Source organism: Chaetomium strumarium, assembly GCF_033439665.1.
Source record: "Chaetomium strumarium strain CBS 333.67 chromosome Unknown B0T15scaffold_4, whole genome shotgun sequence".
NCBI lineage: Eukaryota > Fungi > Ascomycota > Sordariomycetes > Sordariales > Chaetomiaceae > Chaetomium > Chaetomium strumarium.
In genome coordinates, this window is record NW_026944432.1 from 2360752 (window position 1) to 2374421 (window position 13670).

A 13670-nucleotide genomic window follows, 5' to 3' on the forward strand; every position below is an offset into this window, starting at 1 on the left:
ACACCTCATATCCACCTACCCCAGGGTCAAAGCATCATGTCTGCTAAAGAGGTTGTGCCGACCTTGGCCTCTGCCTGTCATTCCTTTTGGGTTCGGATTCGGGATCCTAACTACGCCCGGTAACGTTATTTAGTGCGACCGTACCACGGGATAGGGCAATCAGACGTGGATTCCCGTCGCGGACCAGACTCTCCAGGCCCAAGATGGAGAAATCCTAGAGTGCTTGGATGTGAACTATGAACCGTGAGTACATGCTTCGCTCTTGCTGCGCGGTCGTGATCAAGGGTCGTCCGTCGCACCGGTTGTGCGGTGTGCAGAGGGCACAGAGATCCTGTAGCCCGTCACCAAACACAAGCTCGGGTTCGGCGGTTGCTGTACTACCGACGCCAACAAATGCTCTGTGCGTTCTCACATTGCTCAGTCACCTATTTTTGCGTTGATCGGCGCCGTGTGCATGGCCCAGACCATCCTGCAGCCCAGTCATCTTAGCATGGTGTGGGCAGATGGCACAGCAGTGACAGCACGCTGCTCCAGGCATCATCAGCCTTCGATCTAGCAGCCCTTTCATATTCGTTCCTTCTGCTAGCAAAGGCGCGTGTGTGAGCGGACGAATACGGCCGCAGCGCCCGCAGCCACCGACAGGAACGGACGAAACGGGACTGAATCCTTCCGCCGCCGTCTCCAACGTGTTGCGGAAAGGAAACGAGAAGGAGACGCCAACGTCACTGCGGCCGGCTGACTAAAGGCGCTCCTAACTCGGCGGTTCGTTTTACAAACGGCCGCTATCTGGAGGTATCGAACAACATTGTTCCCCCTGTCATTTTTCGATCTGAGTCGAGGCTTGAAAGCGGGAAAGAAAACAATCTCGGCCACATATTCGTCGCGCAATGTCTCAGGAACGCTTGCCTTGAAACGCACCACAAGATCTCAAGTCGGTCTTCGATGACTCGGAGCTATATCCGTAAGTTCACGGGCCTAGACAACTTTTGCAACAGTACCCTGAGACACCCATTATACGCATGGACCTCGAAGAGCCATCCCACCACAACCCTGTTAGTCTTATTAGCTCCCAAACCGATCAAGAAACCGGCACAACAAGCAGATCAACATCCGGCGCCCACCCCCCATCCACCCCGCCAATGACAACCTCATTCGCGGTCCCCTTCCTCAGCTGCACATGCACCACACTGGTCCTCACCTCCCCCGCCGTCGGCGCAAACGCCACTTTGGTCCGCTGCCCGCCATTCACCGTGACGGCGGCATAGCGCGGCGAGCTGTCGCCGTTGGCGAAGCGGATCTGCAGCGTCGACACGCCATCCACGTCGCTGCGCACGCCCGAGATGCTCAGCGCGCCGTTGTCCGCCCCACCCAGGTAGCCGGCGGCCTTCCCGCCGTCGCACTTGGAGCAGGACACGGTGCGCGCCGCGCCCGAGTACCGCCCGACCGAGGAGACGGTCGGGTCGTAGGTCGTCTGGGACGGGGCGGCGGACCATGTCCCCGTGCCCGTTCCCGTCCCTGTGCCTGTCCCTAGGTTGGGCAGCCAGGAGCCGCGGTTCTTCAGGGTCACGCTGGTTCCCGAAATGGAGAGCGGGAGCCAGATGTAGGTGGACGCCTGCAGGTTCTTGGACACCCACCGGTCGCCCATGTACATGATGTTGGCCGGGGAGTTGGCGTCGGCGCCGAAGTTGAGGATATAGGTCGTCTGCGAGGCGTACGTGTTAGAGCCCTTGTCGGCGAAGGTGGCCCAGGATGACCAGCCCGATTTGAGCGAGGCCGAGTGGCTGTAGACGTTGTCGTTGGGATCCCACCCCGTCAGGTGGCTGCCGAACATGTAGTAGCGCCCGTTGAGCTTGATCATGGCCGGCGACTCGATGCTCTCTTTCCACAGGTAGGTGGCCTCGGTGACGTCGAGGTAGTCGGTTGTCAGCTTGTTGATGCGGAGCCCGTTTTTGCGCTGGTTGAACTGGTCAGCTTGCAACAACACCCACGCACGTCGCAAGGGGACAATAATAGGTAGTGCTGGGGGGGGGGAGGCGGACGGACATCTTCGGTAAGCAGGTACGCCGTGCCGTCGTCGTCCTTGAACAAGCCCATGTCTCGGCTCTCAAATCCCAGAGGCCTGAAGCTCCTCTGGTATCCTGCATGACCCCATCTCAGTCAGCAATCCTGGCCTCCCTTTTCCTTTCTTCCCCCAGCATATACGACCGGATGCGGGAGGGGCACTAGACCGCACTATACGCCCCGCAAACCGTATCCCCAACAGCAACTCCGACCTTCGCGTCCCCGTAGTTGCTGCTGTCTACGTGCATCCACATGACGTACTTGCCCGTCTTGTCGTTGAAGATGACCTTGGGACGCTCGATGATGCGGTTGGGGCCGAGGTCGCCGGAGCCCGTGCGCGAGAGCAGGGCACCCTCGTAGGTCCATTGCACCAGGTCCTTGGACGAGAAGCAGTTGACGTTTTTGAAGGCGGACCCGTCCGACTTGTCCTCGCCGATCAGGTAGAACGTGCCGTTGACGCGGATCACGCCGGCGCCGTGGGCGTTGAGGTGCTCGCCGTTGGACTGCAGGCGCGAGTGAGTGAATGAGTGACCGTGGTCGTCTAAAATTAAATTGGCGGGTGAGTGAGGGGAGGTTCCTCACCACTGTCCAGGTTGCCCCGGGGACAATCTGTAGACTTGCGTAGGCCGTTGGGAGGAGCAGTGTCCCCAATAAGGAGGAGCCCAGGACCTGGAGGCGGCGCATTTTCGGCGGTTGTTCAACGACGCACACACCACACACACTTATACACTCACTCGTTGAATGTGCCGGAGAGACACATCAATGTTGGCGAGGACTAGTCTCCTAAGATCGAGAACAGAGAAGCCTCACATGGAAATCGCACTTCTTATCCATTTATTACGCTTTTAGAAAGCAACCTCTAAAACCGGCATTGGGTTCGTGGATCGTATTTGCCCGCCGAGTGTCACCGGCTATATATATCTGGTCATATTAAACCCGCTTTTACCCCATCGCCAGGTTTGGGCGCAACGGTAGCATTGTTCACACAAACCGAGAATGGTCAATCAATGCCATACAGACCATTACAGGAAAAGACGTCTAGGATGATGTTCAGCTCATACCTATCCACGTATTCTTGGCCGATGTCCGATGCGAACATTTTCCCAAATGTTCTAGTGGCGTTTATTGGCACCCCGGTATAATAAAGAGTCAGCTGAAGGCAACTATAAAGGTAGAGACATGGGGCAATGTGCAGGCATTACGTGGCAGGCGATTCTACTCAACTGCAGGCCGCAGTCGAGAACTCGAACTGACAGCAGCGTGCGCAACGCACTCTCGAAGTCAGTTGGCAACGCCGGCGATATCCCGATGCTTGAGTCCGGAGTCTCGTCTCCGCTCCCACTCCGAGAGCGGAGCCATCGGCCCCACTTCCGCGTGTGCCTCGGCAAGCCGGACTACTGGAGCGGGGCCCCACGCGGACGGGATGTCCGCATATTCCCCCCCTGTTCCTGCAGGTTCCTGCACATTCGTTTGTCATTATCGGATGACAGCCGCGAGAGTGTGCTCGTTAGGTTGAGAGTGCAAGATCTGGAATCCCCAATTGGATTTGACTCCCGTACTTCTGTGGCACCTATTCAATGTCCCTAGCGGAAAGGCGAGGGCGGAATAGGAAGTAAACAAAGAAGGGAAAAAAGGTAAGAAAAGGAAGCCAAGGATTCGGTGAACGACGGGCCGAGCAAGGGATAAGCTTTGCCGAACTTCACGCCTCCACCAAGGCGAGAGCCCGACCCACCCCTGCGTTAGCACCATTCCAGGGTTTTCTCCGGGAAAGGAGGGAAGTTGATGAAACGGCGAGGTCGAGCAAGGCCAGACGACCACATGATCGGGGAACGGAAGGCAAGGAGTCGGGTGGGAGCCAATGGACTCGGATCGGGTCGCCCTATCCGACTCTTTAACGCCCCGGCACGAGCTCCTCTGCTGGCCCGCACCCGACGCCTTGCGGCCATCCACTCACTCTCACTTCCGGCTTACCCCCGGTAGACCCGCCCTGCGATCGCGGCTAATCTTCTTCGGTTTCTTTTTTTCTTTTTGCCATGTGGGAACATTCTACTGTGTATGTACTCCTCCTTGGGCATGGTTTCTCACCGCCATCGTTCTCCTACGACTTGTCCCTTCCTGAGTCCGTGATATTGTGGTTGATTTGAGAGTGTCTTGGGTTGGAAACTACTAGTACCTGATTTTTGAGTCACCTGTTCCTAGCCGCGACGCCGGTATCTTAAAGCCCGACGCCACCTAGAGAGTATCCCGTCATTGCTGGCCCTGCCCCAGCTAAAAACGGCCCGGCCACGGCTGGCGATATGGCAGACCTGGAGAAACAGGAGCAGTCTGTCCATCCCGTCCCGAGGAATAACGAGGGCCCGCACGACGTTTCATCCTCGACACCAGACAACAACCTCACAAATAAAGAGGACTCCAGCAGCCATTCCGACTCCTCCTCGTCGACAGACGCAGACCCCCTTTCCCCGCTGGAACAGGCCCTGAGTCGACCCATCTCGGCAGCTGCCATCGAGCTCGAGATCGAAACCGCACCACTACCAGACGACGACGACGATGACGACAACGACCATGCTAACTCGGAGGGTGGCCATGACGGCCCCGCCAACAACCTCGACCTCACGCGCACGCGCACGTCCCTCGCCTCAGTTGCCTCTCGCCTCCCCGAGTTTGAAGTCACCTTCGAGCCAGACGATCCCGAGAATCCAAAGAATTGGTAACCGCCGGCCCCCCGTTTTTTGGTCTTATTTTGCCTTGTTTATTTACTTCCCTCTCCTTTTCCTATTCTCTCCCCCTCTTCCCCGAGCATCAACCCTGTGAACAACCCCCCAACCCCCCAAACGCCCCACCCCCCCACCTCTCCTAGCAGCAGCAGCAGCAGTTAGGTGACTAGCTAGCTCCAAAAAATTAATCGTTCGACAATACATCCAGGCCGCTGTGGTACAGAGCCTACACCATCCTGACGGTCTCGTACGCCACCTGGGTCGTCGTGCTGTACTCGACAAGCTACACGGCCGCCATCCCGGGCGTCATGGCCGAGTTTGGCGTGTCCAGCCGGCCCGTGGCCACCCTGGGGCTGACGACGTACCTGCTGGGACTGGCCGCGGGGAGCGTCGTGGTTGCGCCCATGAGCGAGCTGTACGGCCGCCGCGTGGTGTACCTGGTCTGTCTGGGCTGCTTTGTGGTGCTCATTGTGCCCGTCGCGCTGGCGAGGAGCTTGGCGGCGACGATTGTTGTGAGGTTTGTTGGGTGCGTATCATTTTATTTTATTTGTGTGTTTCATTTTCTTTCTTCTTTTTTTCTTTTTTTTTCTTTTTTTTTGGGGGGGGGGGGGGGGGGTCTAGGGGGGAGATGGCCCGACTGATATGAAGAAATAGCGCGGTGTTTGGCGCAGCCATGATCTCCAACAGCCCCGGCACGGTGGTCGACATCGCCCAGGACGAGTACATTGCGCTGTGCATGTCGTTCTTCAGCATCGCCCCGCTGAACGGGCCCGTGACGGGGCCGCTGATCGGCGGGTTTGTGTACGAGGACCTCGGGTGGCGGTGGGAGAACTGGCTGGCCATGATCCTGGCCGGTCTGGCCGTCGTCATGCTCGCCATGGTCAAGGAGACGTATGCGCCGGCGTTGCTGAAGAAGAAGGCGGCCCGCATGCGCAGGGAGACGGGCGACGAGCGGTGGTGGTGCCGTCACGACCAGCGCATCTCTACGCTCGCCCTGCTCAGAATCAACCTCAGCCGGCCGTTTGTGCTCGCCGCGACGGAGCCGATCCTCTGGTTCTTCAACATCTGGTCAGTCTGCCCTTCAGTGCATCATATAAATGAACACCCAACACCAAACACCAAAATAAACGCCTTAACCAAAACAAACAAGCAAACAAATCACAGACTGACAAGCCTGAGTAAATAAATATAACAAAACAGGATCTCAGTCATCTACGGCATCCTCTACCTCTGCTTCGTGGCCTACCCGATCGTCTTCACCCAGCACCGCGGCTGGTCCGTCGGCATGTCCGGGCTGGCTTTCCTCGGCATCGGCGTCGGCACGCTGATCGCCATCGCGATGGAGCCCGTCTGGCGGCGACTGATCAACTCGTCACCCAAGAAGGACCCCGAGACGGGACGGGCGGCGCCCGAGGCCACGGCGCTGGTCATGTGCATCGGCGCCGTGCTCACGCCGATCGGGCAGCTGGTGTTCAGCTGGACGTGTCTGCCCGCGTCCATCCACCCGGCCGTGCCCATCGCGTTTGGCATCCCTTTCGGCATGGGCAACACGCTGTCGTTCATCTACGGCTCCAACTACCTCGCCGGCGCCTATGGCATCTACGCCGCGTCGGCCCTGGCCGGCAACGCCGTCATGCGGTCCGTGTTTGGCGCCGCGCTGCCGCTCGCGGGGCCGGCCATGTACGACGCCATGACGCCACAGTGGGCAGGCACCTTCCTCGGCTTGCTGGAGGTGCTGCTGATTCCGATCCCCTTTGCCTTCTACCGCTACGGCGACCGGATCCGGGATAAGAGCAGGGTGATTCGCCAGATGCGGGAGGACAAGGCCAAGAGCGAGCGGCGACAGGCCAAGTGGTTGGCGAGGAAACAGCGGGCTCAGAAGAGGGAGAAAGGTGTCAGCGCCGTGGTTGTAGAGAAAGGGGCATCGCAAGGGCAGCAGGAATAGGATGAGTAATAGCTCTCTGTTGATGTATTCGGTGTCTGCTGCGAGTCACCTCAATGCGACGAACAAACCCCCCGTTTACTGAGATGTTCCGCTGTGCTACTACGCTAGGCATTCTTCTTTAACCTGCGATCGACCGCCAATTCCAGCAAGACATGATTTGAGCTGAGAGTTACTAGCCTCACTCACCCTGAGAGCCTGTTTCATCTTGTCACTCTCTGGCCGCTTATGAAGTACCGGCTTTTTCCCCATCAGAAACCCGAACGACACCCCATCCACATCAAATCCCGCACCAAGCGATCTTTTAGCCATGAAATAACAATTAGAACATCGCAGCGTAGTCGCTATGCCAGACAAGCACAATCACAAATGCTAGAGTCCCTGCGCCCCGATGCCCGACCGGTAGACGCCTTCTCCCTTCCCCCTCCCCCTTGCCCTCTCCCATAGATGACACACCCTCGTCTCGCCGACGGGTGAAGCACAGCGAACTCCAGAGGCCCCGTTTACCAAACAATGTAACCGTGTACAATCGTCATGCCCACAGTAGAACTCTCAGGTAGCCATCTCGGACATAGACCCGTGACCCGGGCCCGGTGTCGCGCTGAGCGATAAAAGACTCGCGGCAGCAGTTGCCGCACCCGACCCCGTCTTGGACGCCATTTGCGCAAGCTTCTCTCGCTCCGCCTTCTCCCGATCTCGCTGCTCCTTCTCCACCTTCGTAATCCTCGGCTTCCTGACCGTGCCCCCTCTCGAGCCCGGCCCACCGCCTCTACCCCGTCCACTGCCCTCGCCCCTGGCCGCACCGCCCCTGCTTCCTCTCCCGCGCCCACCACGTCCGCGTTTGGGGCGATCCTCCGAAACGGCAGGCTTCTCGACCTCGGAAATCAAAGGACCAGAGTAGACAAAGAAGCCATCCCTACTCGCAGCGGCCTGCTCCTCCCAGAGCAGCTCCGAATCGTCGACAAAGTCGTCGTCCTTGTCGTACTCATCCTCCCTCCAGTTCCGCTTCTTCCGTGCTGGCTTAGCCGGCGCCGCGGCAGTCCCGTTGCCCATACCACCCATTTCCACATTGCTATCGCCCGCATCTGAGCCTTGCAATATATCCTCGTCCATCTCCTCGCCCGAGTCCCTGCCACTGCCGTTCTTCTCCAGCGCAGCAGTAGCCGCGGCAATGCGGGCCTTGCGCTCCCGACTGGCTGCCAGGCGCGGGTGTAGTGCGTCCCAGCCGTAGCGCTCCTCGGCCATGCGCATGAAGTTGACATACTTGTTGTTCTCGCCCGGGTTGAGGGGGATGCGGAGGGATATGCTAGGTGCCTCGATCTCCTCGCCCGGGCGAGCCTTGCCGAAGTCGAGGATCGAGCGCTCGCCAGCGCCGGGCAGCGGAGGGAGTGCGTCCTTGAGGCTAGTGATCTTAGGAGATGATGAAGAGGAACTGCGGGCCTTTTTATTAGAGTCGCGCTCCTGCTGGACGACAGCGGCGATCTTTTTGCTCTGTGCGGCCGCGGGCGGGGTTGCTGCCGGGACGGCAGACTTGGCGCTGGGAATACTCGTCATACTTGTGAAAGACGTCGTCTTTGGTTCCGGTCTATGCGTAGAGGTCGGGGCTGGGGGAGGTGGCGGCGGACGCCTGGCTTCCGCAAGGGTTGGCTTAGGCAACGCTTGCGAAGCGCTCCGCGCGGCGTTAGAAGGCGAGGGAGGCATTGGCGTTGAGTCATGAAACCGTGACTGAGAACTTGGGTTGGGGTATGCAGTATGTGAAGGCAAGGGCGAGACAACGGTAGTAGCCGGCAGCGGGTCCACCAAGCTGGCTATCGAAGGCGATGCGCTAGCCCGGTTCACAAGCTGGGTGGGTGCACGCGGGGAGCCGAGGGGCCTAGTGCCATAGGGATCACGCGTCATCATGGATTCCCGGATCGGATCATAGTTGCCCCTGATCGGGTCGAACATCTGCCTGGCAGGCGCTGCGGGTGGGGGCCTGGGTTTCTGCTCGGGTTCCTCATTGAGGAGGTTCTGCATGTTCATCGATCCTGATCCGCTCTCCCGTTTCGGAGCCAGCGGGGCAAACCCAATATCAATAAGGGGTGAGCGCGGGTCAAGGGCCATGCGCATCGGGGTGAGTTCGGTGATCTTGGTGGGCCGAGGCGGGCCCGAGGCAGGTCTGGCGTCCATCTCCGAAGCGGCGTCGCTGCCGTCGGCGGCAGCCGCCTTGCGTTTCCGCTGAGCAGGTGGGGCATTGGGGTCCTTAGGCTTCCGCGGCCGGCGTTGCTTGGGCTGCTCAGAGTTTGCCGAGTTGCCATCTGCGGGCGTCTTGGGCTTGACCGTGCTGCCAGGCTTCCGGCCGGGCTTCTTCCGCGGGAGACCCGCGGCAGTCAGCGGGACATTCGTGAGTATTTCGGTGGATTGGTGTTGCTGCATGATGCCAAATCGAGCTGCAGAGCCAGGATCGACGATGATCTCGTCCATCTCAATATTGGCTCGGCCGGCGTTGATGACCCGAGTCGGAGAGCCAGGCTCAGAGAGCGCAGATGGCGGGGACGACAGCGACGGTGATGAACTGAATTGTTGTTGAGGCTGTTGCAGCTGCATTTCGAAAGTCCAGCCCACCTCTTGTCGTCATCCCTCAGTGGGACAAAGTACCACCGGAGGAAGGGAGAAAGAGAGGAAATTCACCTCTCCCTAATACCTCACGGCCCTGCGGTCCCTATCCCGCTAACCACTGTCTGGCAAGGAAACTCCAACAAAGCGACAAGGCTGACACCAACACAACACGAGAGGAAAGCAGAGAAGCCCCCAACACGGCTGCTGGAAACGGCTTCAAGCCTGGAAGCCTGATAGGCTGCCAGATCCAAGAGACCGGGCGTACCTGGGAGGTGCAGAAACGACAGGGTGCAGTGATTGGTCGGTTGGCCGAGCTGGGTCCGAGCGCAAGGCCGGTGGCGGGTCTTTGTAACTTCGGGGTTCTTGCAGAGGGGAAGTGTCAGAAGCGTTCGAATGCCTTCACCTCCTGCGAACGCTGAAAATCTGGCTGCGGTCGGCCACGGAAAACACCACAAAACCTGAGTGTGCGGATGATGATGGCGCACAATGTAGACGAATCAATTCGGCAGACTCAGCTGCATCCGAATACGATATTTCAACGATGAGGAAACACAAAAATGAGACAGGTGAGATGGTTTTTGCGTTCTACACCAGAAATATCTGTGGATGTTTAGGGTGTTGGGAGCGTGGAAGAGTGAGAGAAGAGGAGGAAAATTTGGGGTGCAAAGGGCGAAGAAACCATGGGGACTGGGCTCTGTTTAGGAACTTTGATTATTTCGCAGCTGGCGAGGGAAAACCGGGGCTCTGACCACCTCGAGACTGTCACGGGTACATGGAAATTTATTCTGGAAAGGCGAATTAAAACACCAGGGTGCGCGGGCTGTGAGCTTTGAACCGGCGCCCAGGAAGAAAGCCCAAGGGGCAGAGCGGTGGAGGATGGGCAGAGAGGGGAGCCACCGAATGGGGAAACACAAAGGGACGGCAAACGAACGTGCATGAAAGACGAGGAGCGAAAGGACAAGTGCAGGTGGCAGATGGAGCCAAGCGATAGCCAAGGTATCGGAGTACCTGCGACGAAGATGGAATGGGATAAAGATGGAATGGAAGGCAAGCAACCCCGAAGTATCCCTTGCTGCCTCGTCGGTCACCAACTGGCAACGGCGGATGACGAACGTTGCTGGTAATAAGATGACCAGAAAGGGAAGACGTCAATTGGAAGTGGTCGGTCGTTAGCCGCGAATCGTGGATCCGTGTCTGGCATCGGCCATCAGCGAACCAGCAGTTGGCTGCAGGACAGGGCTGCATGCGTGCGTATTGGCCCCACCTCGCGGACCAGTTTCGCTTTTTAGGTGTGACAAGGATCTTGATTGAATCAATAGCTATGTGAGATGCTATCCTTTTTCTTCTTTCTTATTTCCTCATTCTTCTTCCTGTTCTTTTTCTCCTTTCTTCCTTTTCCTTCTTCCTTTTCCTCTTGCACGGATGTAGCTTTGGTGCAAATCTGTAGGGAGATACTTCGCTTCCCGCTAAACTGAAAGAGCCAGCGTAGATTTATTAGCGATCTCCCGGGGTAAGGTAGGGTCGGTTTAGTGTATTCCGTACGGGTGGGCCCAAGCTTCCACGCGGAAGAGGCGGGCGGGGGTTGGCACACACTACGAGGTACGTACCGCTACTTCCTGCCGAATCGCTGCCCCCACATCCGTTTCAATGTGCGAGCTGCGGGACGCTCCCATATTGGAGGGGACAATAGCCGCACCGTGGCAGTGATACACGAAGTATACACTAGAGTAGCCCGCGCTCGAGCCGCGCAATCCTGATTTATAGACAGTTACATGCAAGCTATCGGCATCCCAAAGGACTGGAGTTCACCGGCTACCGCGCAGCACTTGTACTGCGCCTGTGGCGGACAGGGGATGAGGCTGTATACCATGTAGTATTGTACTGTATACAGTACGGTACCAGGTTTTCATCTCTAAGCCCTACCACTTCAGATTACGGGATAAGGTCTTACCTAGTACTTTATTTATGCTCCGCAGTTGAATAAAGATACAAATAGCAAGAACCAAAGTCATGCCGGATTGTTACTCCTCCAGCGTACGTCAGCTGGGTGGCTGCTCAACAGATGTTGGCGCCTCCGAAACTTGTCCGTTGGCCGGATTGCCTGCAAGGCCAAAGGCACCTTAGGTAAGCCTACAGCTGCAGACTGAGTCAAGGGTGCTCCAACATTGAGTCCGATAAGATAAGGACCCTCTTGATGACCGAGATGACCTCGCATTGCCACTCGCAGAATTAACATTATAGGACACTGTAAGGAGCACTGGCGGGGTTCAAACTTCTGACTCTTACATCCACCAACCAACCCAGAAATTCAAGCACTTCTTGGCTCGCTCTCTTCTACTGCAACCACTACCACATCCCCGGAGTCTGCAAAATGGAGGTAACTTTGCACGTCAACGACATACAAGAGAAATACGACGTCAAGCCGCCGAGTTCAATTATCTCACCACCATCAGGCCCCGATTTTCCCGTTCAAAAAACCCGACTGTCGGCGTTCAAGCGGCGGCTACAAGGGAAGCCAGCTGGCACTTCGTCGGTGCGTACAACATCCTCGACATCAAGTACGGTTAGCGACCCGAAATCGTCAAGCCGCAATGGTGCGCCTTCGCGGAGAGACACGGGAATGGATGAAAGGCGGGGCATAGACGAGGAAACCGATGCCGTGCTCTCGTCAATGTCGCCGGAGCAAATAACAGAGGCACAAAAGGAGCTCTACAACGGGTTGGATCCCAAGTTCCTTCGGATGCTGCTGAAGCGTGCGAATCTCGACGAACCGACTGACCCATCGCCCTTCCGCACAGCTTCTTCCGAAGCTTCCCCCAGTGCGGATAGCCCGCCGACTTCCAAGTCGCGACACATCACAGTGGAGGACGAGCCGGAGGAACCGCCTGAAGTCGCGCCAGGTCCAGTTCCTGAGCCAGACGAGGGCAAGCCCAGTGGCAAGCCCAAGAAATCAGTAACCTTTCATTTTGACGAGGATGCGCCTCCGCCTATTGAAGCTATCGACCTCTTCCCCGTGACCGAAGCACCCAAGGCTGTTTCCAAGGCCAATGCCTCCAAGCTAAAAGCGGGCAACAACAATGCCCCTCAAGACGTTACCAACAACACACATTTCCCACGCCCGCCCCGCGTCCCCGACCTCGATCCGTCGGACCCAGACTTCCTAGAAACCATGCACAAGAAGTTCTTCCCGAACCTCCCCGCGGATCCGTCCAAACTAGCCTGGATGGCGCCCATCCCGACCCCGGGTTCCACCGCAGACCAGGAATCGCCCTACTACCCGGGCCAAGACTCCCTGCCCGTCTCAGCCCTACGCTTCGATTTCCGGGGCGCTCTCTTACCACCGCGCGTAAGCCGCGCCATACCCGTTACCAAGGGTCTTCATCACCACGGCGAGGCCCCTGAGGCAGCCGGATACACCATACCGGAGCTGGCAAAGCTGGCTCGGTCGGCAATGCCCGCCCAGCGTTGCCTCGCCTATCAGACCTTGGGCAGGATGCTGTACCGCCTCGGGAGGGGAGAGTGGGGGCCGGGAGCGGGAGGGAGGAACGGGGAAGAGGACGATCTCGCGTTTTCGCTGTGGAGGTGCTTCCAGGAGGGGAGAGTGCTGGAGAGTCTGGAGGCAGAGGCGAGTTTGCCGGAGGGCAAGGGGCATTTGAGTTCTAAGGCGTACGCGACAGAGGCGCTGTGGTTGTTTGAGAAGGGTGGGTGGAGGGAGAGGTGGAGAGGGCGGTGATCTGGCCTTGGAAAGGCTACGGAGTTGCTTGGCAAAGATTTGCGGCAGGCCGAAAGGGCTAATGGGGCATGGCAAAAGACATGTCATCTATCGTTGCGCAGTGAAGCCGCTTTCAGAGCTAGCGGAAGCCCGGGGACGTCGAAGGCTGATGAAGGCTCAAGTGTACCAGAGACAACGGATCTGAGCAGGAGATGCTGCTTTAGGTAGTTTCCATGATGTAAGCATGGAAATGGGATCGACGGTTTTGTGTCGCTGGTCTATGGACCTAGAAATAGCGCGAGATGCTTGAAATCTCCTTCCAAATCGCAAATCGTCTTATTTCCCAGCAAATATCACCGCTCGGGGGGTGATAAGACCAAGCAGCCGCTCACTCTCCGCTCACTCTCGAACCCCCAGGTGTCCGTAGCACGCCAGCACATGGTTGTCCATGTCGTAGCGCACGCCGACATCTAGACAAAGTATCCGTCAGTCCCTCGATCCTCAAAACTGCCCGGCAAGGCTGGCTGCAGATTGTGGGAAGCTTACTGAGATCCAACTCGGTGGTCTTCCGGTAAGCCCCCGTGTGATCCTTGCACTCACACACGATCCACTGCGTCTGGCCCTGCTTGCTATGGCAGTT

The 13670-nt window shown here is 57.9% G+C and overlaps 4 protein-coding genes across 4 annotated transcripts; 2 read left to right on the forward strand and 2 right to left on the reverse strand.

Moving 5' to 3' along the window:
* Positions 1 to 1078: 1078 nt before the first annotated feature.
* On the reverse strand, positions 1079 to 2745 carry B0T15DRAFT_396239 (glycoside hydrolase family 43 protein; the record flags this gene model as incomplete). The annotated part of the gene is made up of 4 exons (XM_062864825.1): positions 1079 to 1954; positions 2044 to 2138; positions 2234 to 2564; positions 2644 to 2745. 4 exons carry the CDS (start codon positions 2743 to 2745, stop codon positions 1079 to 1081), a joined length of 1404 nt encoding a protein of 467 aa, XP_062721538.1.
* Positions 2746 to 4358: 1613 nt separating this feature from the next.
* On the forward strand, positions 4359 to 6723 carry B0T15DRAFT_493902 (major facilitator superfamily domain-containing protein; the record flags this gene model as incomplete). Its single annotated transcript, XM_062866981.1, has 4 exons — positions 4359 to 4771; positions 4987 to 5304; positions 5433 to 5846; positions 5979 to 6723. The coding sequence occupies 4 exons, from the start codon at positions 4359 to 4361 to the stop codon at positions 6721 to 6723; spliced, it is 1890 nt and encodes a 629-aa protein (XP_062721539.1).
* A 549-nt stretch (positions 6724 to 7272) lies between these two features.
* B0T15DRAFT_398583 (uncharacterized protein) lies at positions 7273 to 9306 on the reverse strand (the record flags this gene model as incomplete). Its single annotated transcript, XM_062864959.1, has 1 exon — positions 7273 to 9306. One exon carries the CDS (start codon positions 9304 to 9306, stop codon positions 7273 to 7275), a length of 2034 nt encoding a protein of 677 aa, XP_062721540.1.
* Positions 9307 to 11318: 2012 nt separating this feature from the next.
* Positions 11319 to 13394, forward strand: B0T15DRAFT_208957 (RPAP1-like protein). Its single transcript, XM_062862646.1, has 2 exons — positions 11319 to 11442; positions 11623 to 13394. Exons 1-2 carry the CDS (start codon positions 11381 to 11383, stop codon positions 13049 to 13051), a joined length of 1491 nt encoding a protein of 496 aa, XP_062721541.1. The 5' UTR covers positions 11319 to 11380; the 3' UTR covers positions 13052 to 13394.
* The last annotated feature ends 276 nt before the right edge of the window (positions 13395 to 13670 follow it).

What these genes read in the sequence shown, in the direction of transcription:
- B0T15DRAFT_208957 (XM_062862646.1), top strand. Translation starts at nt 11,381, where the DNA reads ATGTTGGCGCCTCCGAAACTTGTCCGTTGGCCGGATTGCCTGCAAGGC. An exon ending in CAAGGCCAAAGGCACCTTAG is followed by an intron (nt 11,443 to 11,622) that starts GTAAGCCTACAG and finishes CAACCAACCCAG; the next exon opens with AAATTCAAGCACTTCTTGGC.